General features: G+C 36.0%; 6 protein-coding genes and 1 long non-coding RNA gene across 8 annotated transcripts; 3 read left to right on the top strand and 4 right to left on the bottom strand.

The window, feature by feature from the left end:
* Positions 1 to 988: 988 nt before the first annotated feature.
* On the bottom strand, positions 989 to 1,723 carry LOC106294045. Of its 2 annotated transcripts, none has more exons than XR_001260719.1 (3): positions 1,570 to 1,723; positions 1,391 to 1,494; positions 989 to 1,198 (listed from the first exon to the last, which is right to left on the bottom strand). It is a non-coding gene; the product is annotated as an uncharacterized LOC106294045 (long non-coding RNA). The 2 variants fall into 2 exon arrangements; XR_001260720.1 differs by having other exon boundaries at positions 1,368 to 1,494.
* A 2,798-nt stretch (positions 1,724 to 4,521) lies between these two features.
* LOC106294108 lies at positions 4,522 to 5,076 on the bottom strand. The gene is made up of 2 exons (XM_013729717.1): positions 4,893 to 5,076; positions 4,522 to 4,812 (listed from the first exon to the last, which is right to left on the bottom strand). The coding sequence occupies exons 1-2, from the start codon at positions 5,005 to 5,007 to the stop codon at positions 4,571 to 4,573; spliced, it is 357 nt and encodes a 118-aa protein (XP_013585171.1). The 5' UTR covers positions 5,008 to 5,076; the 3' UTR covers positions 4,522 to 4,570.
* Positions 5,077 to 5,360: 284 nt separating this feature from the next.
* Positions 5,361 to 7,712, bottom strand: LOC106295243 (heat shock 70 kDa protein 5). The gene has a single exon (XM_013731096.1). The coding sequence runs from the start codon at positions 7,494 to 7,496 to the stop codon at positions 5,553 to 5,555; it is 1,944 nt and encodes a 647-aa protein (XP_013586550.1). The 5' UTR covers positions 7,497 to 7,712; the 3' UTR covers positions 5,361 to 5,552.
* A 117-nt stretch (positions 7,713 to 7,829) lies between these two features.
* On the top strand, positions 7,830 to 9,757 carry LOC106295244 (phosphatidylinositol-glycan biosynthesis class F protein). The gene is made up of 8 exons (XM_013731097.1): positions 7,830 to 8,082; positions 8,173 to 8,238; positions 8,483 to 8,525; positions 8,759 to 8,813; positions 8,940 to 8,988; positions 9,108 to 9,175; positions 9,258 to 9,366; positions 9,488 to 9,757. The coding sequence occupies exons 1-8, from the start codon at positions 7,885 to 7,887 to the stop codon at positions 9,599 to 9,601; spliced, it is 702 nt and encodes a 233-aa protein (XP_013586551.1). The 5' UTR covers positions 7,830 to 7,884; the 3' UTR covers positions 9,602 to 9,757.
* Positions 9,758 to 15,591: 5,834 nt separating this feature from the next.
* Positions 15,592 to 19,616, top strand: LOC106343885 (AP2-like ethylene-responsive transcription factor At1g16060). Its single transcript, XM_013783234.1, has 8 exons — positions 15,592 to 15,849; positions 15,937 to 16,019; positions 16,240 to 16,248; positions 16,601 to 16,689; positions 16,881 to 16,954; positions 17,068 to 17,118; positions 17,232 to 17,308; positions 19,083 to 19,616. The coding sequence occupies exons 1-8, from the start codon at positions 15,665 to 15,667 to the stop codon at positions 19,526 to 19,528; spliced, it is 1,014 nt and encodes a 337-aa protein (XP_013638688.1). The 5' UTR covers positions 15,592 to 15,664; the 3' UTR covers positions 19,529 to 19,616.
* Positions 19,617 to 19,655: 39 nt separating this feature from the next.
* On the bottom strand, positions 19,656 to 21,703 carry LOC106343884 (tubby-like protein 8). Its single transcript, XM_013783233.1, has 9 exons — positions 21,225 to 21,703; positions 21,019 to 21,133; positions 20,748 to 20,924; positions 20,609 to 20,664; positions 20,412 to 20,508; positions 20,241 to 20,330; positions 20,076 to 20,168; positions 19,925 to 19,992; positions 19,656 to 19,830 (listed from the first exon to the last, which is right to left on the bottom strand). Exons 1-9 carry the CDS (start codon positions 21,629 to 21,631, stop codon positions 19,755 to 19,757), a joined length of 1,179 nt encoding a protein of 392 aa, XP_013638687.1. The 5' UTR covers positions 21,632 to 21,703; the 3' UTR covers positions 19,656 to 19,754.
* A 1,141-nt stretch (positions 21,704 to 22,844) lies between these two features.
* LOC106292532 lies at positions 22,845 to 24,384 on the top strand. Its single transcript, XM_013728138.1, has 5 exons — positions 22,845 to 23,261; positions 23,364 to 23,581; positions 23,659 to 23,787; positions 23,882 to 24,013; positions 24,104 to 24,384. The coding sequence occupies exons 1-5, from the start codon at positions 22,928 to 22,930 to the stop codon at positions 24,215 to 24,217; spliced, it is 927 nt and encodes a 308-aa protein (XP_013583592.1). The 5' UTR covers positions 22,845 to 22,927; the 3' UTR covers positions 24,218 to 24,384.
* Positions 24,385 to 24,865: the final 481 nt, after the last annotated feature.

Raw genomic sequence — 24,865 nt, forward strand, 5'->3', positions numbered from 1 at the left:
GTTACAGTTTCTATATTTAATAGGTACATTAAAGATACGACATTGAAGATATTATGTTTTGATTAATAGAAGATATTGGATTTTGAGTTCGTATTTATTGATTTGTTTTTTTATAAATCTTATTGGTTGGTTGATACATCCTATAAAGAAAACGAAAACTATAGGTGGTTTGAATATTATACATCGATTAATGCATGATGTAAGTTGACTATATAAAACTTGAACATGATCATTTCAAACTAAAGTATAGGTAGGTTATATGCATTTGTTATATTGTAGTTAATATATTTTAAATATTACATAAGTCAAGTGATTCACGTTTTCGTAAAAATAAAATTCAAGTTCATTATTGGGCCGTACTCGTACGTAATAAGCTACGTTAAATATGATGTATTTTTAGGTTTATTTAATGACATTAAGTTTAAATTTGATTAAGGAAAACTCATTAATTTAACTGGAAAAGACAAGCATTAAAATAGGTAGTTTAATTTAATTCTCAGTGACATGGAAGTGTAAATAAGTTAGAAAACTTAGGCGTATTTTTTAATGGGTACTTCTCTTTTAATAATAGAGATTAGACGACCCGATTCTTTGATAACCCGACCGATTATCTCCACCAGTCATTGGGGACGGGCTATCCGGATCCGTTTAAACTATGCTAGTTTATAGCCATGCCAGTCTAAAGCCCGTGAACACATACCTTTTTAACCAGCAAACTCGTTTAAGCTTGTTAAATGTGAGCCCGTTTAACATAGAAATGTCCGTTTAGACCCGTGAGTCCGTTTATTTTTTTTCCACCTACAGTTTAATTAACTTTTAAATACAGATTTGTTAAAAAAAATTTGCCATGTAAGAATCTGAAGAAACTGTTTTAGGTAATGATTTTATCTTTGTTTTAATTATTTATTTTATGTAATGTTATTGTTTTTTTCTTTTTTTTAGTTATCTTAATATGTAATAAGCCTTATTTGTGTCTATAATACATATTTAAAATCTGCAAGTACATAAAATCTGAAACTTTTTTTTTTGTTAAAAATAAAATCTGAAACTTAGAAAGTGAAAGACTACACCATAGAGAACCTAAAAATACATAAAGTTTACTTTGTAAAAAAACTGAACCATAGAAAAACAAGATAGAAACCAACTTCATCATCCTCCTCTAATCTCAAACCAACCCCTTTCTTCATCTTCTTGTTATCTGAAAATATGTCAAACTAAAACGTAAGAAAGAGTACAAACCAATAAGTAAGAGTACAAACCAATAAGTGTAAGCTCTGTAAAACCAGGAAACACAACATAAAGATTAGAAATTTAGTCACTAACTACACATTGAAGGAAATCAAACAACAAGAGAATTAGAGGCTAACCAAAACGAAACAAAGAAACTCACTTGAAGACTTGAAGTAATAGGATTTAGGACGCTCACGGGCTCACAGGCTCACAGCACATACGCTCACAGGTCACAGCAAAAACGAACCCTTGCACCAAAGCAGCCTGCAATCCAGAATCAAAATTAGGAAAAGCTGAAAACACAGACATGAAAAAATAATGAAGAAATTAGATGTTAACCTTCTCTTAGTGAAGAAAACGAAGAGACCCACAAGATTGTTGTTTCTCAATTTCGATTCATGTCATGTTTCTCAGTTTCATCGACACAGAGCTAAGAAGAGAAAAAAATTGACGGTAGAGAGATTCTAAATTTTTAGATCAAGAAAAAACCTAAGCTAATACAACGTCATTTCACATATTCTGAAAAGAAAAAAAAATTAAATGGGCACCCTTTTGTTCGCGGGTAAACTCGTCGACCCTGTGTGAACCCGTTAAATCTTTACATACAAATAAACGGGTACGGGTTCTACCCGTTTAAAGACAGCACGTTATGTCTGCGGGCTTTTGGCCTGTTTAAACATCCCTAATTGTGGCTGTCGGTTTAAAAAACTAGCTCGAGAAAGTTTTTTTGTTTTTTTTTTTGGTACATGTTAAGTATTATGCTATGCCAATTTTCAGACTTTGTCTAGTAATCTCCGTAGCTCGAGAAAGTTTATGCGATGTTCATAATACATATTTAAGTTCTGTAGTGTTATTCTTATTCCGTATGAGGAAGAGATCCAAGAGTGGTCTTTCGAATGCCTAGTAATAAATCTCCTGGCAGATGGATTCACCACTGAATTCTTCAAAGCATCTTGGAGTGTAATAGGCAAAGATTTCACTGTTACGTTTAGTCTTTCTTCAGTAAGGGCTTCTTCCCGAAAGGTCTCAACTCAACAATTCTCGCGCTAATTCCCAAGACAGATACAACAATTGAGATGAGAGACTACAGACCAATTTCCTGCTGCAATGTTATCTACAAAGTGATCTCAAAAATCATTGCGAACAGACTAAAAGGATATCTTCCCGGTGTATCTCCTACAATCAGTCGGCTTTCATCAAAGATATGCTGCTTGTGGAAAACCTGTTGTTAGCTACAGAGATTGTTAAGAACTATCACAAGGAAGATATCTCACCCCGCTCCGCAATGAAGATCGACATAGCAAATGCATTTGACTCTGCTCATTGGCCTTTTCTATTGAATACCTTGCGAGCACTAAACATACCAGATGAGTTTGTTCACTGGATCGAGCTTTGTGTATGTACAACATCTTTCTCAGTTCAGGTTAATGGAGAACTTACGGGAATAAGACAAGGTTGTGCTTTATCCCCCTATCTATTTTTTATCTGCATCAACGTCTTATCTAGCATGTTTGACCAGGCAGTGGAGAGAAATCTGGTTGGCTATCATCCTAAGTGTAAGAATATTCAGGTAACACACTTGTGTTTGATGATCTGATGGTGTTCACCAATGGAACCAAACGTTCTATAGAAGGAGTGCTCAATGTCTTTGAAGAGTTTGCCGCCATATCGAGATTAAACATTAGCCTGGAGAAGTTAACGCTATACATTGCTGGTACTTCAGCAGACACAGAGACAGAAATCCTCAGCAGCTGCCCTTTGGCATCTGGTCGACTACCAGTCCGCTACTTGGGCCTTCCGCTGCTCACAAAGCGTATGACGATCACCGACTACATGCCTCTGGTTGAGAAGATCAGGAAACGAATGAAGTCTTGGACCGGAAGATTTATCTCCCACGCTGGCATATTGCAACTCATCAACTCTGTCATTACCAGCATGACCAACTTCTGGATGCAAGCTTTCACCCTACCAAGTAGTTGTCTGAAAGAGATCGAGAGCCTCTGTTCGGCCTTTCTTTGGTTGGGACCTGAGCTCAAATCATCAAAAGCAAAAGTCTGTTGGAAGGATCTATGTATACCAAAGAATTAGGGAGGTTTGGGAATAAGACCACTGAAGGAAATGAACACAATCTTATGCTTGAAGCTAATATGGCGAATCTCTTCTGAAAAAGCTTCGTTATGGGTCCGATGGATTCATTGCTATCCCATCAGGAAGGGATCCTTCTGGTCAGTTAGCAGTACTACAACCTCTGGCTCATGGGTTTGGAGGAAACTTCTCAAACACCGAGAACTCGCAACACAGTTTCTCCAGATGGAAGTAGGGAATGGAAAGCATACTTCCTTCTGGCATGATGTCTGGTCCAAGCATGGCTGCCTTAAAGTTGCTCTGGGTGAACGCGGTCTGATTGATTTAGGCATTGTTGGTAATGCCTTGGTGTCAGATGTTCTTGGTAGACAACGAAGAAGGCGAAGGCACAGAGTGAGCATTTTAAATGAGGTGGAGAATGAAATAGAGACCCTTTGTTTGGCTGCGAACCAGGGTGATGACATTGCTCTATGGAAGCAAGTGGAAGGTAGATTTGTAAATAGATTTTCTGCTAAAAGAACCTGGGAACAGATTCGCCACTGCCACCAAACTTGCAACTGGAGCAAAGGCATCTGGTTTACCCATTCAACTCCAAAGTTCTCCTTCCTTGTTTGGATTGTTGTGCTCAACAGACTGCAAACAGGAGACAAAATACGGTTATGGAACACTGGGATAAATGCGACATGCACTCTGTGTAATGAAGCTGAAGAAGCCCGTGAACATCTATTTTTCAGCTGCAGGTACACAAGACAGATCTGGAAGGCTCTTGCAGAGGGTTTGTTGCCAAACAGATTCACCACGGACTGGAGTTAGCTCATTGCAAATCATCACTAGTCTTGGGCTTACTCCCATAAAAAACTTCATTGTCTGGTATGTTTTCCAAGCAGCTGTCCACTCAATATGGAGAGAGCGTGATGCTCGACGACATGGTGAACAAGAAATAGAAGCTCAGTGTCTAGCAAAGTTTGTGGACAAAACTGTTAGGCTTTGGTTGCTTTCACTCCAAAGAAGAGAGAAAATGGAGAGAGGGTTTGCAATATGGTTTGAATTTAGAGTGGATCCTTAATCATAGAAATTTTGTCTCTTAGTGTCATGAGTCTGATTCTTTGATTCATAAATAGCTGCACATAATGTAAATATGTTTTTGCATCAATAAATTTAATATTCATTCAGAAAAAAATATAATAAAATTTGAAGTTTCCTCGGTAACACACATGTTAACTCTCAAGTTGAAACATTTAGGCACACAACATAGTCATCTTATCAACATGTCGAATGGACCTAATGAGAGCATTATAAAGCCTGTGAAAAGAATGGATACGGCCGAGAAGAACAACGGTGGCCGGTGATCCATGGCAGCGTTACGTTTGGGAGATGCTTTCCGGCCTCCACCTCTTCCACCTTTAAACCCATGACCATGAGCTCCTTTCCCTGCCTTGAAGATGTATATGCTCTTTTCTTCTTTTTCCTCTCCTTTTATGTCTTTAACTGTATCCCCTGGCATAGGAAGGATAATACTTTTAACATTTTGGCTATAAACTTAAAGAGAGATACAATAGATGCTTAAACCAGAGCACCATGGACTCGTTCTTTGTCGAGTAAGCTTGCTGATGGCCTGAGCTCCGTGGAATCTGATGAGATGGAGAAGCAGAGGAAGAGGAGGATTAACAATGCGAGAAATGTTCTCTCCATTTGCTATTTGAGATTTGGTGGATTTGAAGTGACTGTTCTGAAGCTAAAAGTGTGTGTACATATGCACGTAGGTGGGTCCAAGACAGAACATGTTTTGTAATATGACTAGTGAAGGATTTAAGATACGTTTCTTTATGACACTCCAAAGATCAGATTTGCTTTAGCAGGACAAAACAGTGACTGCACGCAAAGACGATTCACAGATATCAACCTATATTTTTTAAAGTGTATGTGTGTAGCTTAATGGATGATCATGTCTTTGAAAAGAGTTTTTTTTTTAATGTCTGAAAGAGTTGTGATGCAAGGAAGTTTCGAGACAAACTTCAATGAGGTCTGTAACTGCAACTCAAAAGTTTTGACAGGAAGAATCACTTTATTTACTAACTGAAACAACAACAAAAAAAACTGAAATTGGGTAAAGCATACAACTAGAGTACTCTCATTAGTTTCAATAGCGCAATACAGACACTCTCAGATACTTAAGACACACGATACAAAGGAAGACTTTCCAACGGTCCATAACACACTCTTTGTTTTCCACTGCTCTAATCAACCTCTTCTACCTTCGGACCTCCAGCACCACCGGAGCCACCGCTTGCGGGCATACCACCATCGGGATATCCAGCACCGGCACCATCCTGATACATCTTTGAGATGATTGGGTTACAGATACCCTCCAGCTCTTTCAACTTATACTCAAACTCGTCAACTTCCGCCAGCTGGTTCCCTTCAATCCACTCAATTGCCTCATCAATCGCCTTCTCGATCTTCTGCTTACCCTCTTGATCTAGCTTCTGCGCCAGTTTCTCATCCCTGACCGTGTTTCTCATGTTGTAAGCATAGTTCTCCAGCGAGTTCTTGGCCTCCACTCTCTTCTTCACCTGCTCATCCTCCGCCTTGTACTTCTCAGCATCTTGCACCATCTTCTCTATCTCCTCTTTGCTCAACCTCCCTTTGTCGTTCGTGATCGTGATCTGGTTCTTCACCCCCGCGGTTTTATCCTCCGCCGACACGTTCAAGATCCCATTGGCGTCAATGTCGAAGCAAACATTGATTTGAGGAACTCCACGTGGCGCAGGAGGAATGCCTTTAAGCTCAAAGGTGCCAAGAAGGTTGTTGTCTTTGGTCCTCGCACGCTCTCCTTCATAGACTTGGATCAGAACACCAGGCTGATTGTCCGCATAGGTGGAGAACACTTGCTCCTTCTTACAAGGAACCGTCGTGTTCCTCGGGATAAGCACAGTCATCACTCCACCAGCCGTCTCGATGCCAAGGCTCAGCGGCGCCACGTCAAGAAGCAGAAGATCTTGCACCTTGTCGCTTCCTTCACCAGTAAGAATCGCGGCCTGAACGGCAGCTCCGTAAGCAACAGCTTCATCAGGGTTAATGCTTTTACAAAGCTCCTTTCCATTAAAAAAGTCTTGCAGAAGCTGCTGAATCTTCGGAATCCTCGTGGATCCTCCCACGAGGACCACCTCGTGGACACGGCTCTTGTCAAGCTTAGCATCTCTCAGAACTTTCTCCACAGGATCCATACATTTCCTGAAGAGATCCATGTTCATCTCCTCAAACCTCGCGCGGGATATCGTCGCGTAGAAATCAACACCCTCGTGCAAAGAATCTATCTCAATAGTCGTCTGAGCCGTGGAGGAAAGCGTTCTCTTCGCTCTCTCACAAGCCGTTCTCAGCCTCCTCAACGCCCTCGCGTTCCCGCTGACATCCTTCTTATGCTTCCTCTTGAACTCCGCAACGAAATGGTTCACAAGCCTGTTGTCAAAGTCTTCACCACCGAGGTGAGTATCACCAGCCGTAGCTTTCACCTCGAACACACCTTCTTCAATCGTCAACAACGAAACATCAAACGTTCCACCGCCGAGATCGAAAATCAAAACGTTCCTCTCACCAGTCTTGGTCCCTTTCTTGTCTAACCCATAGGCAATAGCTGCAGCAGTGGGCTCGTTGATGATTCTCAAAACATTAAGCCCAGAGATCGAACCCGCGTCCTTCGTGGCCTGTCTCTGAGAGTCATTAAAGTACGCAGGGACCGTAACGACAGCGTTTTTGACAGTGTGACCCAAAAAGGACTCGGCGACTTCCTTCATCTTAACCAACACCATTGAAGATATCTCCTCGGGAGAGAACTGCTTCTCTTCGTTCTTGTACGAGACGACGATCATCGGCTTATCTCCGGGACCGGAGACAACCTTGAAAGGCCAGTGCCTCATATCGCTCTGAACAGAAGGATCGGTGAATCTCCTCCCGATGAGACGCTTCGCGTCGAAGACGGTGTTGTGAGGGTTCAGCGCGACTTGGTTCTTCGCCGCGTCGCCGATCAACCGCTCCGTGTCGGTGAAGGCGACGTAGGAAGGAGTCGTGCGGTTGCCTTGGTCGTTGGGGATGATCTCCACGCGGTCGTTGATCCACGCTCCGACGCAGCTGTATGTGGTGCCGAGATCGATGCCGATAGCTTTATCCGATTTCGCCGCCATTGTTGATTGCGAAGATTAGGTCTTTTCGATTTGTTTGAACTGTTGTTGTTTGCTTGTCTGCTTGATGAGTAATCTGAATCGATGGGAGCGGATATATATATACGCATTGGACGGGTGGAAGACGACATTTCGAGAGAGAGCTCGTGGAACGAAACCACGGAGATGATGTAGAAAGATGGCGAAGTCTCAGACAAGTACCAGAGACTTCTGGATTCGCCGGGGTAAATGATTCAGATATTTTTATTTCCGACATCCTTTTAAAACAAATATCTGGGCCCATTATGGTTTTCAACGTTTAAGCCCATAAGTAAATATAAAGGCCCAGTATCTTTTTCTCCGTCTTCTTCGCTCGTTCGGATCCCGAAGACAGAGAGAGAAGGGGGAAGCCATGAAAGAAGCTAAGAAGAAGAAGAAGAAGTCAGAAACCTCCATAGGTGTATCTAGAAATGGTTCGATATCAACTGTGGGTGTACTTTCTGTTTATTTGATTAATGGATTGTTTCTGGCCGTCGGATTCTGGGTGGCACGAAACAGATTTTTAGTCGATCTCGTCTCTGATCCATCTCTGACTCTGTTTCTTCTCTGGGTAATGTGACTCCACTTATTTTTATTTATCACTGCTCAAGTGTTGATTTTTAGTTGATATAATAGACTTGTTTTGATGTTAAACTTTCAGAGTATTGAGTTTCCGGTTGTGGTGATCATCTACAGCTTTCTACGGAAAGACCCAGAGAAATGTTCGGTGAGTGTTATTCGTTTCTGATTTTTTTTTTTTTATTAATTATGTTTCAGTGAAGCTGAAAGGGTTAAAGAAGCACTTTGAAATCGGTTAAACCATGCAGTTTTACTAAAAAAAATAGTTTATTTTTGTTAAGATGTTGCACTTTGTAATTAGAGAAGCTGAACAAGTGTTTTGCTTTGTATAGAGAAGGCACAATGACTCTGCTTAAACTCTCTATTAATGTTTTCTTTGAATTGCTTTCCAGTGTTCTAAGGCTGTTGGGCGAAGCATTTTAGGACTTATTTCAGGTTTGTGTTTGTTTCTTTTCAACTTATTAACGTTGGTACAATAGTAGAAACAACCAATGGCTTCACTTGTAAAATTTAAGTTGATCATTGTGTGATGTGAGTGATCTCCCCAGCTCTCCGAGTTAGCAACTATGTAATAGCTTACCCAGTTATAATCAAACTCAAGCAGGACGGATTCCAGTATGCTTCCTTGAATGTCACTTCTCTGAGGCTTTTCTTTGTTCTATTAATAGGGGCTTTTATGAATGCTCTGGGAGCAATTGCTTTGGGTGCACCTATTGGAGCGCAGTATGTTTCTCCAAGATCTTGTTTCTCTTAACTCTTCTGATTATTCTTTTGTGGAAGTCTTGTTTGTGATGGAGATTGCATAATTTTCTAATGCTGACATTAGCATTTACCTCTCATCTCATGCAGATATCTACCAAAAACAATTCACTGGTCCCTTCTTATGTCTGTTTTCACGGTAAGCTGCCTCCTGCTGCAGCTCATATCACTTAAAAGATGTAATGATGTTGATACTGCGCATGTGTCTTCAGTTTGGGACAAACCTTTGATTGTCTCTAATTATTTTGAACTTTATAGTTTGTACCAGCAACTGTAGTATTTGGTGCATCATTGACAGATTGGCATCGTGTATTTGCTTCCATGAAGTAAGTTATTTATTTTCTACCTTATATGGCAGATCACAACAAATTCTTTTGTATTTAATCCGTATTTTGTTGTTTCTTATAGACCTAGTGGAAATATAGAACACATGATCCTTGTTCCAGCATATGGAGCCATTATTGGAGGATGGTTTGGAGCATGGCCAATGCCGCTTGACTGGGAAAGGCCATGGCAGGTAATATTTTACTATCCCAAATTTATACGTGCAACATATTAGTTTTTGTTCTTGGTCATGGTGGTTGAGTAGATGTTTATGTATAGCTAACTAATCGTTCTATTATTATTGTTCTAAATAGGAATGGCCAATATGTGTGTGTTATGGAGCTATAGGAGGCTACATTGTTGGACAAATTGTCTCCTTGTGTTTGATGTTGTTTCTCAGGAAACACAAGAGTTTGAAAGTAGCCTAGAATGGATTGACGGTACCCTAAACGAATGTCGTTTTGTTTTGACTTGATTACTAGCTAGATTGAGAGGCAACAAACAATAGGACAAGATTTTTGTTAGCTTGAACAGAGGTTATATATTATCTTCCACATAAAATTAAGCAAGTGTTTCAGAATTGCAAAATTATAAATCATTGTCTTGCTTTCTTGCAACTCTTTTCACTCTCAAGGAAGTCAGGATCATCAGGTACATATCAAAACCAATCTTCTCCAAAACCATTCAACGTACCAGATGCCTTGTCGTTTTTTTCATTTTAAAAATCGACGAGTCAAAAGTTGCCTTATTTTTATTTTAACATTGTTTATGGGTTAATTTCACTGATATGAGTTCGAAGATAATAAAATAATAATTTCTTAAAAAGAAACATAACCAAGTCCAACGGGACTGCAAAACGCCAAAATAGTGTTGTATTTGATGATTTCTCTCTCCAATCACACTGCAAAAGCAACGCCATTTTTGTGTGATTCCCTTCCTTGCTACAGTGTCACACCATATTTGGTGTAACACTGTAGCAACGGTAAATTTTTTTTTTTTTTTTTTATAAAACTGTTTATTTCAATATTGTTTGACCAAAAAATATTGGTTAATTATATTTGACTATATTTCTGTTACAACATTATTTTTTAATTAGATCTGATATTTTAATTAAAATAAATATACCATATTTCTTTTGTTATCTTTAACATTGATTTAATATAAAATATTAATTTATATGAAAACAAATTAAATTTAGTATAATGTAATTTGACTTTTGTTATGTTTCACCACTGTGACTCTGTTTTCGGCTACATATAGTTCCGTTCAACACAATGCATGGCTTTAGCGAGTATGAGTAATTGTAGCGACTATGTAACAAATTAGATTGTGTTAACTGATAAATATATGGTTAGTTGCTACAGATTAGGTATTGTGTTATGATACATGTGTTCTTATATTGTTATCAAATTGTGGGCAACGATAACTGATAAATGATTAGTTGGATATTACAAAGTATTAGTTGATACATATTTGATTAGATGTTACAAAGAATATTGTCACTTTAAAAAATGGCTGGTAAAATATTTTTTTAAAAATATTAACTGATACATTATATGTTGAATACTACAAAATAAGTTAACGGGATAAACTAATAATTTACGTCTAACATTATATTTACATGATAAATAACATATTAGATTGATAAAAATATTTTCTATTATGTATGCTATTGGTTCGTTTATGTTTTACATGTAAATATAACCTCTAACAAAAGATGTAACAGTTGATATATTTTGTGGAAGCATACCTTTGGATTGAAAAGTTATCAACTAACAATTTATATAATACTTTACGATAAAGTTTAGCGTTTAACATTTTTGATTAACGTACGGCCAACCTGTACTTCTCTTTCCTCAGAACTAGTAGCAGATTGCCAATTCCCCAGAGTCTTGTAATATATCGAAATCCCCAAGCCATCCATTGATTTTCAATTTCTAAAGCATAATGGAGAGATACATGATGCACCCAGCATCCATGGAATCACTGTGATAATGATGAATGGTGATATGAATTAACAAGAAAGAACTCTTTTATATGATCGGCAACAAAAACAAATTGGAGGATTCAAAAAAGAGATTAGCAGATTGGATTTGAAAAGAAGCCATTAATTTTGATGAAAGAAGAGAAAATATATCGTATGGGGAAGAAGATGAAAGTTTATCTTTCTTACTTTAATGTGTTTAATCATAAAGGGTAGAATAGTCAGTTCATGTCAGTTTTGCTACAGAGAATGTGAGTTTACAGCTGTAAGGATAGTTTGCTAATTTTGAACCAAATTAGGTATATAGAGCAAATTGACTCTTATTAAAAAGAAACATCATACTTAGGCCAAGTCCAACGGGACTGCAAAACGCCAAAATAGTGTTGTATTTGATGATTTCTCTCTCCAATCACACTGCAAAAGCAGCGCCATTTTTGTCTGATTCCCTTCGTTGCTACAGTGTCACACCATATTTGGTGTAACACTGTAGCAACGCCAAAACTTTTTTTTATTATTTTTTTGTAAAACTGTTTATTTCAATATTGTTTGACCAAAAATTATTGGTTAATTATATTTGACTATATTTCTGTTACAACATTATTTTTTAATTAGATCTGATATTTTAATTAAAATAAATATACCATATTTCTTTTGTTATCTTTAACATTGATTTAATATAAAATATTAATTTATATGAAAACAAATTAAATTTAGTATAATGTAATTTGGCTTTTGTTACGTGTTTTTAATTGTTTAATGTAAGAGTTTGTTTTCATAATAATATTTTAATATAATTTTGTCATATATTCATATTTGAATTAGAAATATGTTTTAAAAAGTGAATTAGAAATATTATTTTTAATTACAATTTTAATATAAGTTAATATATGTTAATCATAAAATATTAAATATTCTACTAAAATATTAAAAACAAAGAATCTTTTTAATAATTTAATAATAGAGAATATTCTTTTTAGTGTAAGATTTGGTGTTGTGGTTGGAGAGTCAAAAACATTTAGTGCTAAAACTGCACTAAAATAGTGTAATTTTGACACTAAAATAGTGTTATGGATTGGAGATGCCCTAACATTTATACAAATCAAACAACAATAATCGTCATTTAGTGTAATCAGTAGATCCAAGACATAGTAGATCAGTTCTCTCTGTCACTACAAAAAAAAATATAACAGAGCGGATGGATGTACATAGAATCTAGAGATTACGTTATTTTTTTTATCTAGTTTTGCTACAGAGTAAATAAAGTATTGTACTTGACACCAACGCACAGTGTTGACTGTACGCTGCAGAGATCATGGACAAACTCTGTCGGATGACGTGGCGAGAGGCTATTGGCTGGAAAGGTCTCAGTTGGGTCTCACTCTCACATGAATGTGTTCAATGCTGCGAAAGTGCGTGAGCTCCGTGTCTGAAACATATGGTAAAACGCCGTAAAAAGATGGCATACCCGAAAAGGGTGGCGTGGTAACCATTTACTTGCATTTCTCATTTATATCTCGCTCTTACCCTCTATCTTTCTTTTTTAATAGACAAGACAAGACTTTTACATTTTGATTGGTTTGAACTTTGAAGTTTGTAGACAAAAAATATCACATCAGTTAAACTGCCGACTGTTAAATGATGGCATGTATTGACTTATAGTATAAAAGAACTTACATCATATGATATTTCCTTAGCCAAACCAAAAGAAATAGTATATAAAATTTTAGGGTCCGAATACGTCATCAGCTCAGTGTAGAAATGATAATATATATTTTTTCCGATCCAAAATAGATGATGCTTAAAGAAAATTTTTATGTTTCAAAATAGATGATGTTTTCATATTTCAATGTAACTTTTAACTTTATCAAAAATTGTGTAACCAATGATATTTTGTAATTTATTAAAATAGTTTTTAATTTATATTTTGATCGTATTTTTTAAATTAAAAACAAATTTCTTAATTTTAGTGTAGTATCCTAAAACTTCCAAGTATTTTGAAATTGAGGGAGTAGCTAATAACGATCACGATCAAAATATGTATGTCGAACAGTGTAATATGGAAATTTCACTTTTTAATACTTGAACGTAATTACGGTACGAGTCTAGTCTTATCTTATTTTAAACATGTATTAATGATTCAACTAGCATGGTGTAATCCACAATCTCGTCAAACTTTTTTCAGTAGTAATAATAACTAGGTTAAGACCCGCACCTTGCGCGGAATGAACATTGTATATATAAATTAATTTTGCACATTTTATGTTTTTTATATATTATTAAATAATATATATATATATTGGGTAATTAAAAAGTCAGTAACTATTACGTATATAATTGAATTGGAGTGAATACATAAATAAATTTTATTAATCCAAACAATCACTTTTTCTATTTATATTGTATATAATTAAATTAAATTAACATAATATATACATAGATATATAATATATTTTTAATATTGATATATGTTAAATGATGCGTTCTACTCATGTTTTTTTTGATGATTTGTATATTATTGTAACGGAAAATTTAAATCACAGATAACAAAAAATTTATTTTGCGATTATTAAATTTTTTAAGAATTTATAATTTTTAAAAACATTCAATGCAAATTTTAAAATTTAAATGTTTCAAAAATTTTATCAAACAAATAAAATTGTTCAAAGAAATTTCAAAATTAAAATATTTATGTCTTTTCTACGGTATATAGTTTAATTTGAAAGACATTAATATATATATATATATATAGATATAGTCATAGTATTTATTAAATGAGGACTCCTACTTACATAATTTTGTAATTATTTGTTTCTTGTCATAAAAATTTTTTTTTAACAATGGATCATAAAAGTTTCTATGTGAGACTTTTAAAATATAACATATACGGAAAAATATAAATTTTTATTATATAGTTAATGTGGTCGTTTAATTTATTTTAATAATTTAAAGTTAAACAAAAATGATAGAGGATATATTAATTTGTATCAAATCTTTATTATTCAAAATCATTAATTGTCATATACAGTATAATCTCTTTAAATTAATACTCTATAAATTAATATACACTAAAAATTTCTATAAGATAATATAATTTTATAGTCCCAAATTGAGTTTTTGGTTCAATTAGTATATCGATAAATTAATATTTCTATAAATTAATAAAAAAATTATAGTTTTGGTGTAGTCCCAACATTATTAATTTATAGAGGTTTTACTGTATACTTTAGCCACATTAGGCAATTTTGTAATATTTATTTAAGGAAATAATTGAGAACAATAATAATTAATTTATTGTTAGTTTAATAAAAAGCTTATTATATATCTGGATGGACTGATGACAATATATATATATATATATATATATATATATCTGGATGGACCAACCTATTTTAGGATTCTAAGAATCATTGTAGTGATGACACATGGCTACCTCAAAAGTTGTAATGTTTCTCTTTTAATATATAGGGGATTGTTAAGTATAGTGTATCTATTAAGTCGCTTACTAATTGCATTACTTTTTTTTTTTTGTTTAACTAATTGCATTACTTAACACGCAATGTATCACATGGCTCATTTCAGATAGTCCTCTTGAAGACAATTTTTACCATAATTGTTGACATTTGCTTCCCGTCTCATCAAGGGGTAGCCGGGGGCAGGTACATACATTAAATAGTAGATTTACTAACAATATAAACTATACATGGTGATCTTTTATCTATCCGACCATAACCTATGATCTATTACATACATGCATGTCCCATGTTAAAATCGATGATGATTATACAAAAGACGGACCTATAAGACGAGAGACGAGTACATATGCATAGCATGTAGTATTGTTTTGTCATTGGAAATTTGGTGTTGGAGCCTTGGAGGCTTTCCATGGTTATTATGATTATTAGTTATTGTTATTTTGTAAATGTGTGTGTTTAGATGAATAAGACCCAGTGACCTATTGCTAAAATTATTCGAAGGACATATCAAATATAATCCAGTATAATGACATAATACTAAGGAGGTTTGATCATTAACATTATATATGTGTGTATCTTTCATGGCGGCCCGACCAAACAAAGAAGTAGATCAACCAAAGTGCTGAGAAATTATGAAGCTCCGGTTTTGCTTGCCTACTTTCTCCACGATTCTTGGCCAACCGTATCTAAACGTCCACGTGTTCGTTCCTTATTTATCCTGAATTAAAGAATTAATCAACGGACGATTTGTTTTCTTATTGAAAGTTGATGCTAATCAAATCAGATGAAATAGTTATGGAGCATGTTTAGGAATTTTAATTAATGAGATAAATCTAATTTCACAAGTACAAAGAGGGCCGTAGCAAAGAAAACATTTTAAAGCAATAAACAATTAAAAATGTTATTTAAAAAATAAACGGAAATTACTAATTTAAACACTCAACCATTTCCCTTTATAGTCTCCTTAGAAAGAAAACCATTTCATCATTTTCTTCTCTTTATTGTTTTCCATCTACTTCTTCGTCTTCTTGTTTATGCATATCCAAGACTCTCCGGTAATGAAAGAGATCTCACGGCGGAGCAAGAAGACTTCTGTTGAGAATAAAACAGGAGATGAGACATCTGCATCATCAGTAGTCCCTAAAACAAAACGAAAACGCCGATCGCAACCGCGAGATGCTCCTCCACAACGCAGCTCTATGTATAGAGGAGTCACCAGGTTTGTGGGAGAAGAAAACAAACTCTTAAACTCACCGTTTTAAAACGTTTTTCATCCTTAATTATGTATGTAAACATTTGGTATTAGGCATAGATGGACTGGAAGGTACGAAGCGCATTTGTGGGACAAGAATAGTTGGAACGAGACACAGAGCAAGAAAGGAAGACAAGGTCAGTAATCTATACGTACACATAATACTCGTATCGTATGTATTTGATGAATAAAGATACGTCGTTTTCATATGTTCACTCCGATTTATCCGGAGGATTTAGCTCGTCGTTACTGTTCTTGATTTGAATTAAATTAATTTGTTTTTATTATTTTAGTTGTTAATATGTTTTTTTTTCCTGACGATGCTGACCGGAATATTGGCTGACTCATCACGTGCAGTATATTTAGGTGAGTTTGTTTTGGTCATTTTTCATATGGCGTTTTCTTTTTGCACTCCCGGATTGGTAGCCAACACTTTATAAACGAAGATATAATAACAAGTTAATATTTATTTTTTAAAAATATGTAATTCACAGTTTTTTAGAAAGTGGATATGTTGGCAAATCAAAAAGAAAAAGTTTACATTGCATATATTAATCTTACTGAGGGTGACACAAGGAATGAATAACGATTCTAGTTTTCTATATCAGCAACCATCTTCTATATTTTTAATACTATTTCTACTTTCACATTTACAATTCACAAATTTAAGTATTTATAAACACAAACTTATGTTTTATTAATATATGGTGTCGCACAGGTGCATATGATGAGGAAGATGCAGCAGCACGTGCCTACGACTTAGCAGCATTGAAGTATTGGGGACGAGACACAGTCTTGAACTTCCCTGTAAATTTTCTCGGAACCTAAATTAATAACAGAGTTAATGTTCACATGATCTTTGTTTACTTCACAATCTTTCTTGCCTACTTGTTTTTTTATAAACAGAATACAAAGAAAGAAGAAGAGGATGTTTACAATTATAATTTCCTTTTGAGTGTTTTTATAATCATTGATTTCTCTTTTGTGTGATTATATAGCTGTGTAATTATGAAGAAGACATCAAAGACATGGAAAGCCAGTCGAAGGAAGAGTATATTGGATCGTTAAGAAGGTTATAATTAAATAACTTTATTGTTTGTATGACTGATGATTAGCTAATTATCTTTGTGTCTGGTAACTAACTAAGAGTTGGTTAGTAATATTTTATTATTGCATTTTTAACAGGAAAAGTAGTGGGTTTTCACGTGGTGTGTCAAAATACAGAGGCGTTGCAAAGTAAATCGAAATTCTTCAATATATAATAAATTCGCTTATTATTATAAGTCAAAATAACAATCTCAATATACTAAAATTCCAAATGTTTACAAGTTAGTATTATGAACTTGCAGGCATCACCATAATGGGAGATGGGAAGCTCGAATTGGAAGAGTGTTTGGCAATAAGTATTTATACCTCGGAACTTATGGTAACCTTTACAAACCCTCTTTTATATTAACTTAGAGACTAGATAAAGGATTAGTTCATGCTTCATGCAATATAGATATTAATAAAAAAACATGTTAATATATCACTTTTCATAAATAATATGTGATTTGTCATTTGACACAGTTTATGAATACTACATGCGCACATTTTTATATAGGCCTATTTTTATACTTAGCTAAACATTATGAATTCATTCATTTTCAATTGTGTTTAGCTTTTATAACAAGCCTAGTTGTTGCCGACAAAAAAAACAAGACTATTTGTTATGATATAGCATCTTGATCGTAGTAAGTTATAAATTTGACGGTGCCAAGGGCATCTCCATCTCTACTCCATTTTTTTCTCAAAAATGATATAAAAGTGAATATGAAGTAAGTAATGTTTCAACCAAACTCTATATCTCACTGAATAATGAAATTTATTTCATAAATGGAGTAATCTATTTTTTGTTTGTTCATCACTCAATTATGGAGTAGGAAATAGAGTAGAGTTGGATCAATTTTACTCCATTTTCATTTTTACTCCATTTTGAAAGAAAAGATGGAGTTTTACGTTGGAGATGCTGTAAATATATACGCTAAGTAAAAGAACTATGTGTGTTTTATTTATCTTCATATAGTAGCTTAATTTTTTACTTATAAATCTTTTAAGAGGGAGTTGCTATATCGATATGCATGCACGTAATCAGATCTTGAGTTGGTTGGGAAATAGATCACCAAACCCAACCACTTTAGTCAAGCCTTTAATTTATTATATATATTTTTTCTTATGTTGACATTATATATATTTATTGTATGGTTTAAACTCTAAGTTGCTCATCCAATTTAACTGGCCAATTTAATTCCACTATTTATGATTATGTTTCCCATATTGTCCCATATCAAGGGAAAAAAAGTACATAGAGAGTTTTAAGGAAAAAAATCAACGGAAAAGTACATTTCTATTGACTTGCAGTTGTGAGTTATTCTCCTCGGATCATCTCCTAGGGTGAACCTCTATGATTTCATTATTTCAAATTCGATATTTAAAAAAAAAAACAATAAAATATTATCAAGTTATATTATATTTTAAAAAAAAAAGTAAAAAAAAAATAGTAGTTACTGAAAAAAGAATTAAAAAAAAAATCTTTAAACGTTGTCAGCAAAACACTAAACCCTAAATCTTAATCCCTAAACCCTAAATCTTAAACCCTAAACCCTTGGATAAATCCTAAACCATTGGGTAAACTCTAAACCCTAAACCCTTGGATAAATCATAAACTCTAAATAAAAATACTAAATCCTAATACTATAAACCCTTAACCCTAAACCCTTGAGTGTTTTAGTGTTTAGTGATTTTGATTTAGAGTTTAAGATTTATCCTAGAATTTAGGGTTTATCCAAGGGTTTAGGGTTTAGGATTTAGGGTTTAGAAATTAGAATTTAGGGTTTAATGTTTTGCTGACGACATTAAAAATATTTTTTGTAATTACTATTTTTTTTTATTTTTTATTTTTACTTTTAAATTTTTTAAAAATAATATAATTTGACAATATATATATATTTTTTTGAAAGATATCGAATATGAAATAACACAATCATATAGATTCAAGAATAAACCGCAGGCTTGTAGCATAGTTTTTACCTTACGTATTGGTAAAATGCAACAATTAATAACCAGAAGTGAATCTTTTTTTTTTGGGACAGCAAAGTTACTTAAATTATGCATAAGTTCTCAATGTTTTTTGATTGTGACATTTTACACCCCCTTTGTAGCTACGCAGGAAGAAGCGGCCATTGCCTATGACGTGGCAGCAATAGAGTACCGTGGACTTAACGCCGTTACCAACTTCGACATAAACCGTTATCTCAAACTGCCGGCGCCGGAGAGCCCTATCGACGCCGCGAACATCCCGCATTCCGATCCCAGCCCGTTTATAAACCCTGACCACGAGTCGGCACCGTGGCAGAGCCAATCCTCCTCCGACGAAAACGATGACCGGAAAACGAAGTTCCTAAAGTCTTCGCCTTGCTCGAACGCAGAGGAGGTGATCGGACCATCGACGCCGCCGGAGATCGCTCCGTCTCGCCGGAGCTTCCCGGACGATATACAGACGTATTTCGGGTGTCAAGACTCCGGGAAGGCGGAGGATGACGTCATCTTCGGTGGTTTAGATTCTTTCCTCACGCCTGATTTCTACAGCGAGTTGAATGATTGCTAAAAAAAAATGGATTTGATAAGTTTTGTTTTCAATATTATTCTTTCTGTTGTGACAGTCTTATATAATAAAGTTTGAATCTCTTTTAACACTTTCAAGTTATGGGTGAATCATCTGTTTTGAGAGGCACTGAGATAAGAGAAATTGATTATGCAGAAAAGCAATGAATACAGATGATATGATAGTTGGAGGGATGTTCATGGATTGAACTCTCCAAACTTTATAGTGTTCAAACAGTACAACAAAGCTTGGAATCAATGGAAGCTAAGCAAATGCAGAATGCTTGGTAGCCTGAGAATGGATACCTGCAAACAGATAAAGCAACATGTTGTTTAGACAGATGAACCCAAAGGTTAAACTATGTTTATAGTCAATCTCATTTGGTGTTGGAGCAAGTACCTGAAGTCAATTACATACTTTGATTTGTCTACTCTTCCCATCTGAAGAATCGTCTGCCTGGAGTTCTCCTGTTTAAAAAGCACAGAATGTTCAGGATTTTGGAGATTGTGTGTGTTTTTGATTAAAGCTCTGAAGAGTTGTGGAGATGTACCGTGAGTGTGAGCTGAAAGTTTTTCACCGAGCTTTGTATTTTTAGACTTGTTCTTCCTCTGTCTCTGAAGTCCAACTCATGCTGCTTGGAGATCTAATGAAAAGGAGAGAGACTGAATCAATACAAGCTTCCGAAGTTACACCAATGAATCCCCATGAGACTTACTTTGTTGTAATGTGGTATCCTTGAGCATAGCTCCTGAACTTGATCCTTATTCTCAAGCCAATCAAGCGGTAGTTTACTAGCTTGTTGGACCTATGAACATATACCGATTAATATTTTTATGTTTTAGGAATGCAAGATTGATGGTGAGAAGCTTCAAGATTAAGCCTTTACCTGCTTAGTATTGTTCTTCTGCACTGGCTGCTGCTTTGGTAGTAAAGCTCTCATTCTTCTGTAACTCCCTGTCCAAGTTGCTATAGTAGGTGTGAAGCTGCAGAAGCCAACACAGACATAATAAGCAAACCCAAAACTTTAGGGAGAGTCAACTTCACCAAAAGACACAAAGCATTCACAAATCCTCAAAAGCTTACATTACAACTGAAAGAAGCGGCTTCACCATTTTACCTACAGATCCAACTCGAACTCCCTGCAAAAGACCATTAAGATTCAGCTAGAGTTTCAGACCACTCAGCAGAAACAACACTGATAAATTTAGCTAGAGTTTCTGACCTTATCCCATATGTAGTACTTAGAACCCATGAGATTAGCCGCCATAGAACCAACATAACTTTCATCCGAACTGCACAATAACCCCTTAACGTTCTGTGCAATCCTAAACACAGACTTCCCGTTACGCCGCCTGTGGTAAGCCACGGCTAGCTTCCGGTCTTTCCTTCCACGACCTTCCTGAAACACATCATCCAACACTTGTAAGCTATTATAAACATTAATCTCGGTTCTGAAACAGTATCATAGTAGATCACATATATGTAACACTTACATGTGTATAAAGTGAATATACAGAACCGTCGCTTAAGCCTTCTGGCGATTTCTCTTTGACAATCAGACAAGTGCATCTACCCACATCCAAAGGTAGCGTCTTACACAGCAAAGCCCTGTTCAACAAGTTGTATATATACACATGCTCAAGACAAGAAAAGCACAAGAATTTTAGTAACTGAGTTCTTTTTTGTTTTTTTTGGTTACCTATTAGGCAAAGTAGACCAAGAGGAAGCAGGGGCAGCTTCGGAATCCGAAAACTCCCAGACTTTCAAATGCTCAGAATCAACACTAGTCCAAGTTTTCACACCCTTATCGACCTCATCGCTGTTCAGCTGCATACACACTTGCAGCGATGTCTGCTTCAGAGCTGCTCGACCACCCGTCGAGAAAGATTTGAAGTTCGTAACCTCATTGGGAAACTTAGAATCTCCCTTCATCGATCGAGACTTCAAGGCTCGGTCTTGCTTCTTAGTTTCCACAGAGGCAGAGCTGTTTCCAGGCGAGACATTCTCCTTATCCTCTCCTTTCTTAACGGAAACAGAGCGCGAGACTGTCTCCACGTTTTCTTTATCATCCTCCAATAAATCATTCTCCTTTCTCGAACCAGCCATGGTTTAGGCTTTTGGGTTGCTTTCAAGTTTAAAACTTTACGAGGGGACTGAGAGTTTATTTATATCTTTTTCGAATTTTGAAGATGTTGATAGGTGGTGAGTTAGGTTTGACCTGAAAGAGAATTTGGCGATAGAGTAACGTTTTAAAAAGTACCACAATGTTTCCATTTGAATTTGAATAGCCATCGGGGATTGTGCGAGAGCACGAAACCAAAGACACTCTGTCTTTCTTTTCTTGTCTCAGCAACAGCAAGAAGAGGTTATGTGTTTATTTTTGCCTTTTTCTCTGTTTCCTATGGACCCAAACTGTCACTAAATAATACTAGTAGTGGGATTCTTCCTTGTCGTTTTCCTTTGTCGGGAAACTGAAATTTTATGATTGGGTTTAGGGAGATTTGATTATTAGCGGGAACCGTGTTTGAAAAATCGAGTAAAATGAACAGAATTACCTTACCGTTTGGTTTGGTACAACTTCGGTTTTGGCGATTCAAAAGTTAGTAAACCGAAATGATTCATATCTTATTATTTGTCGTTCCATACTGTTGGATATGGGCCCTGATTATTGATCAAGGCCCGAGAATTGACTCGGCCCAATGGAAATCATCAAGAAAAAAAACGGTCCAGCAAGAGCTCAACCTAGTTCACCCAGGATCAGTTGGATTACATGTTCGTAAAAAAAAAAATGGCGTTTATACTCTACTGCAGCGCCTAGTAGCTTGTAGACTTCAATAAACGAAATTTTTGACCCCAAAACACTACTTATTGTTTGAACGAAGATTCCTAAACCTGATTACCGAATCCAGGATTCAACACTTACGATATATGTAACATGATTAGTTTCACGACAGCAAAACAACTTTGGCTATTCATAGATTATAGATCGCAGTTGCATGTTGCAGAGACGTGCACCGAATAGATTGATATACATCTGAACGGGTTTAGCCCGATTTGAGCATCTCCGAGTTTAGAAAGATATTTAGTCCCTTCGGGCACATCCGATAAAATTGGAACATTACAGAAAAGATTAGCATGGCCTATGCGCTAGGATCGAGAAATTGTCTAAATTTTGAAAGCCTTTGACTGGAAAACATACTCAAACCATCGAACTACTTGCCGTTTTGGTTTTATCAAACCGCATGTCATGTTGTTTTGAGCTTCGCGAATCAACCAAAGCCGATAAGCTATAGTGGGTCAGAGCCTCGAATCATCGAGTGGCTAATAAACCATCACTGTTTACGAAATAGTCCAAAACCATGAGAGGCCACAACTTCGTCGAAGCCCATTATCATCCTTTCAATGGCTAAAGCCACCACCACTCTGTTTGCTATCTCCTCTGTTTCGACTCATTTCTCTCTTCTCCGTCGTTCTAAATCTCTTAAACCATCAGCTCCAAGCGCAAGACTCGCCGTGCCAATGGCTATGGCCGCCTCTGCTAAAAAGGTGGCTCCTGCTGTGATCGTGGGTGGGGGAAGAGTCGGAAGGGCGTTGCAGGAAATGGGTAGTGGCGGTGATTTGTTGGTGAAGAGAGGAGAAGCAGTCCCGGTTGATTTCGAAGGACCCATTTTGGTTTGTACTAGAAATGATGATCTCGATGCTGTTCTTGATGCTACTCCTCAGTCTAGATGGAAAGGTATAAACTTTCTCTCTACTCTTAAAGATTCTTGAGTGAAATCAAATTGCCAGATGTTTTCTGGGAGATAATGATTATGTTGTGCTCTGTGTAAATAATCAGATTTGGTGTTCTTCCAAAATGGAATGATGGAGCCGTGGTTTGAGAGCAAAGGTTTGGGTGATGCAGACCAAGTGTTGGCTTATTTTGCTGTTTCGAAGATTGGTGAGCCTCCTGTGGATGGAATAACTGATACTAACCCAGAAGGGTTAACCGCTGCTTATGGCAAATGGGCTTCGGATGTAGCTGCAAGACTTCAATCTGGTGGCCTCTCTTGCAAGGTTACGTGAATCAAAACTTGATTTTACTCTATAACAAAAGAAAACAAGACTACTTACGTGTGTCTTTCCGTGGTTAGGTACTTGAGAAAGAAGCTTTTGAGAAGCAAATGTTGGAGAAACTCATTTGGATTTGTGCGTTTATGCTTGTTGGAGCTCGTCATCCAGGTGCAAGTGTTGGCATTGTGGAGAAAGAATACAGAGACGAAGTACAAATTACAAAAATCTCCATCCCTCTGTTCTTGTTTTAGCATTCAGAAAATCGTTGTTCACGTCTAACTTCTAATTAATTTATAAGTTCAGGTGTCGAGACTCATCCAAGAACTCGCAGCAGCTGCTGCTGCAGAAAAGGGACTAACGTTTGAAGACAACTTGGTGGAGAGACTATGTGCTTATTCTCGCGCTGTTGCTCATTTCCCAACCGCTGTTAAAGAAGTATACATATACATATTGATCTCACCTCTTAAGTCCTTGTGTGGACTAGTATCTTGTGTCTCAGCTAGTTTTTTAATATTATTAATGCAGTTTAAATGGAGGAATGGTTGGTTTTATTCGCTCTCTGAGAAGGCGATTGCAGAAGGGAAACCTGATCCGTGTCAACTCCACACCCAGTGGCTGAGAGAGCTAAAAGTGATATAGAGCCTTGACGGTACGTGACACTTTAGTAGATAGTCGCAGATCATTGATCTGAAACTTGTTTGAGCTTTGTACACGTATGAGAAGCCAAATAACGGTAAAACGTTTGACATTTTGTTAAAAAAGCCCAGACTTTTATTCGTGAAAAGTATGCGTATCCAACGATCAAACGTCTGGTTCTTGTCCTATCAGTTAGAAAATTTGAAGTTTTTTTTTTTTTCATATTAGCTGTCCTTATTAGATGATCTAGGAGGTTTCATCTTAACTGATCTCCAGATGGTCCCACCTTTGAAAAAATAACCTGTCCTGAAAAAAGTTTGTTTCCTTGCGTCTTTGAAGACTAAAAAAACAAAGAACCAGGATCGTGTACGTAATCTTGTCTGAATCTTCGCCAAGTTGGTCCAAAGAGGTGTTCTGAAGGTTTCTTATCCCAGTTACTATAATACAGGGCCGAAGATTAGCGTTAGCATATCACATAACAAACTCCAGGAGAGTAGTCTCAAACAGGCCCGGCTCAAGACTTTTATAGACCCTGTGCTATATATTAAAATAAATATATACGCATTATTTAATATAATGATAAAATAATTAAAACAGTGACATGTTAAAAGTTTGTGGATTGAAGATATCTTTGATTAAGGTTAAGCTAAA

Source organism: Brassica oleracea, chromosome C5 (assembly GCF_000695525.1).
Source record: "Brassica oleracea var. oleracea cultivar TO1000 chromosome C5, BOL, whole genome shotgun sequence".
NCBI lineage: Eukaryota > Viridiplantae > Streptophyta > Magnoliopsida > Brassicales > Brassicaceae > Brassica > Brassica oleracea.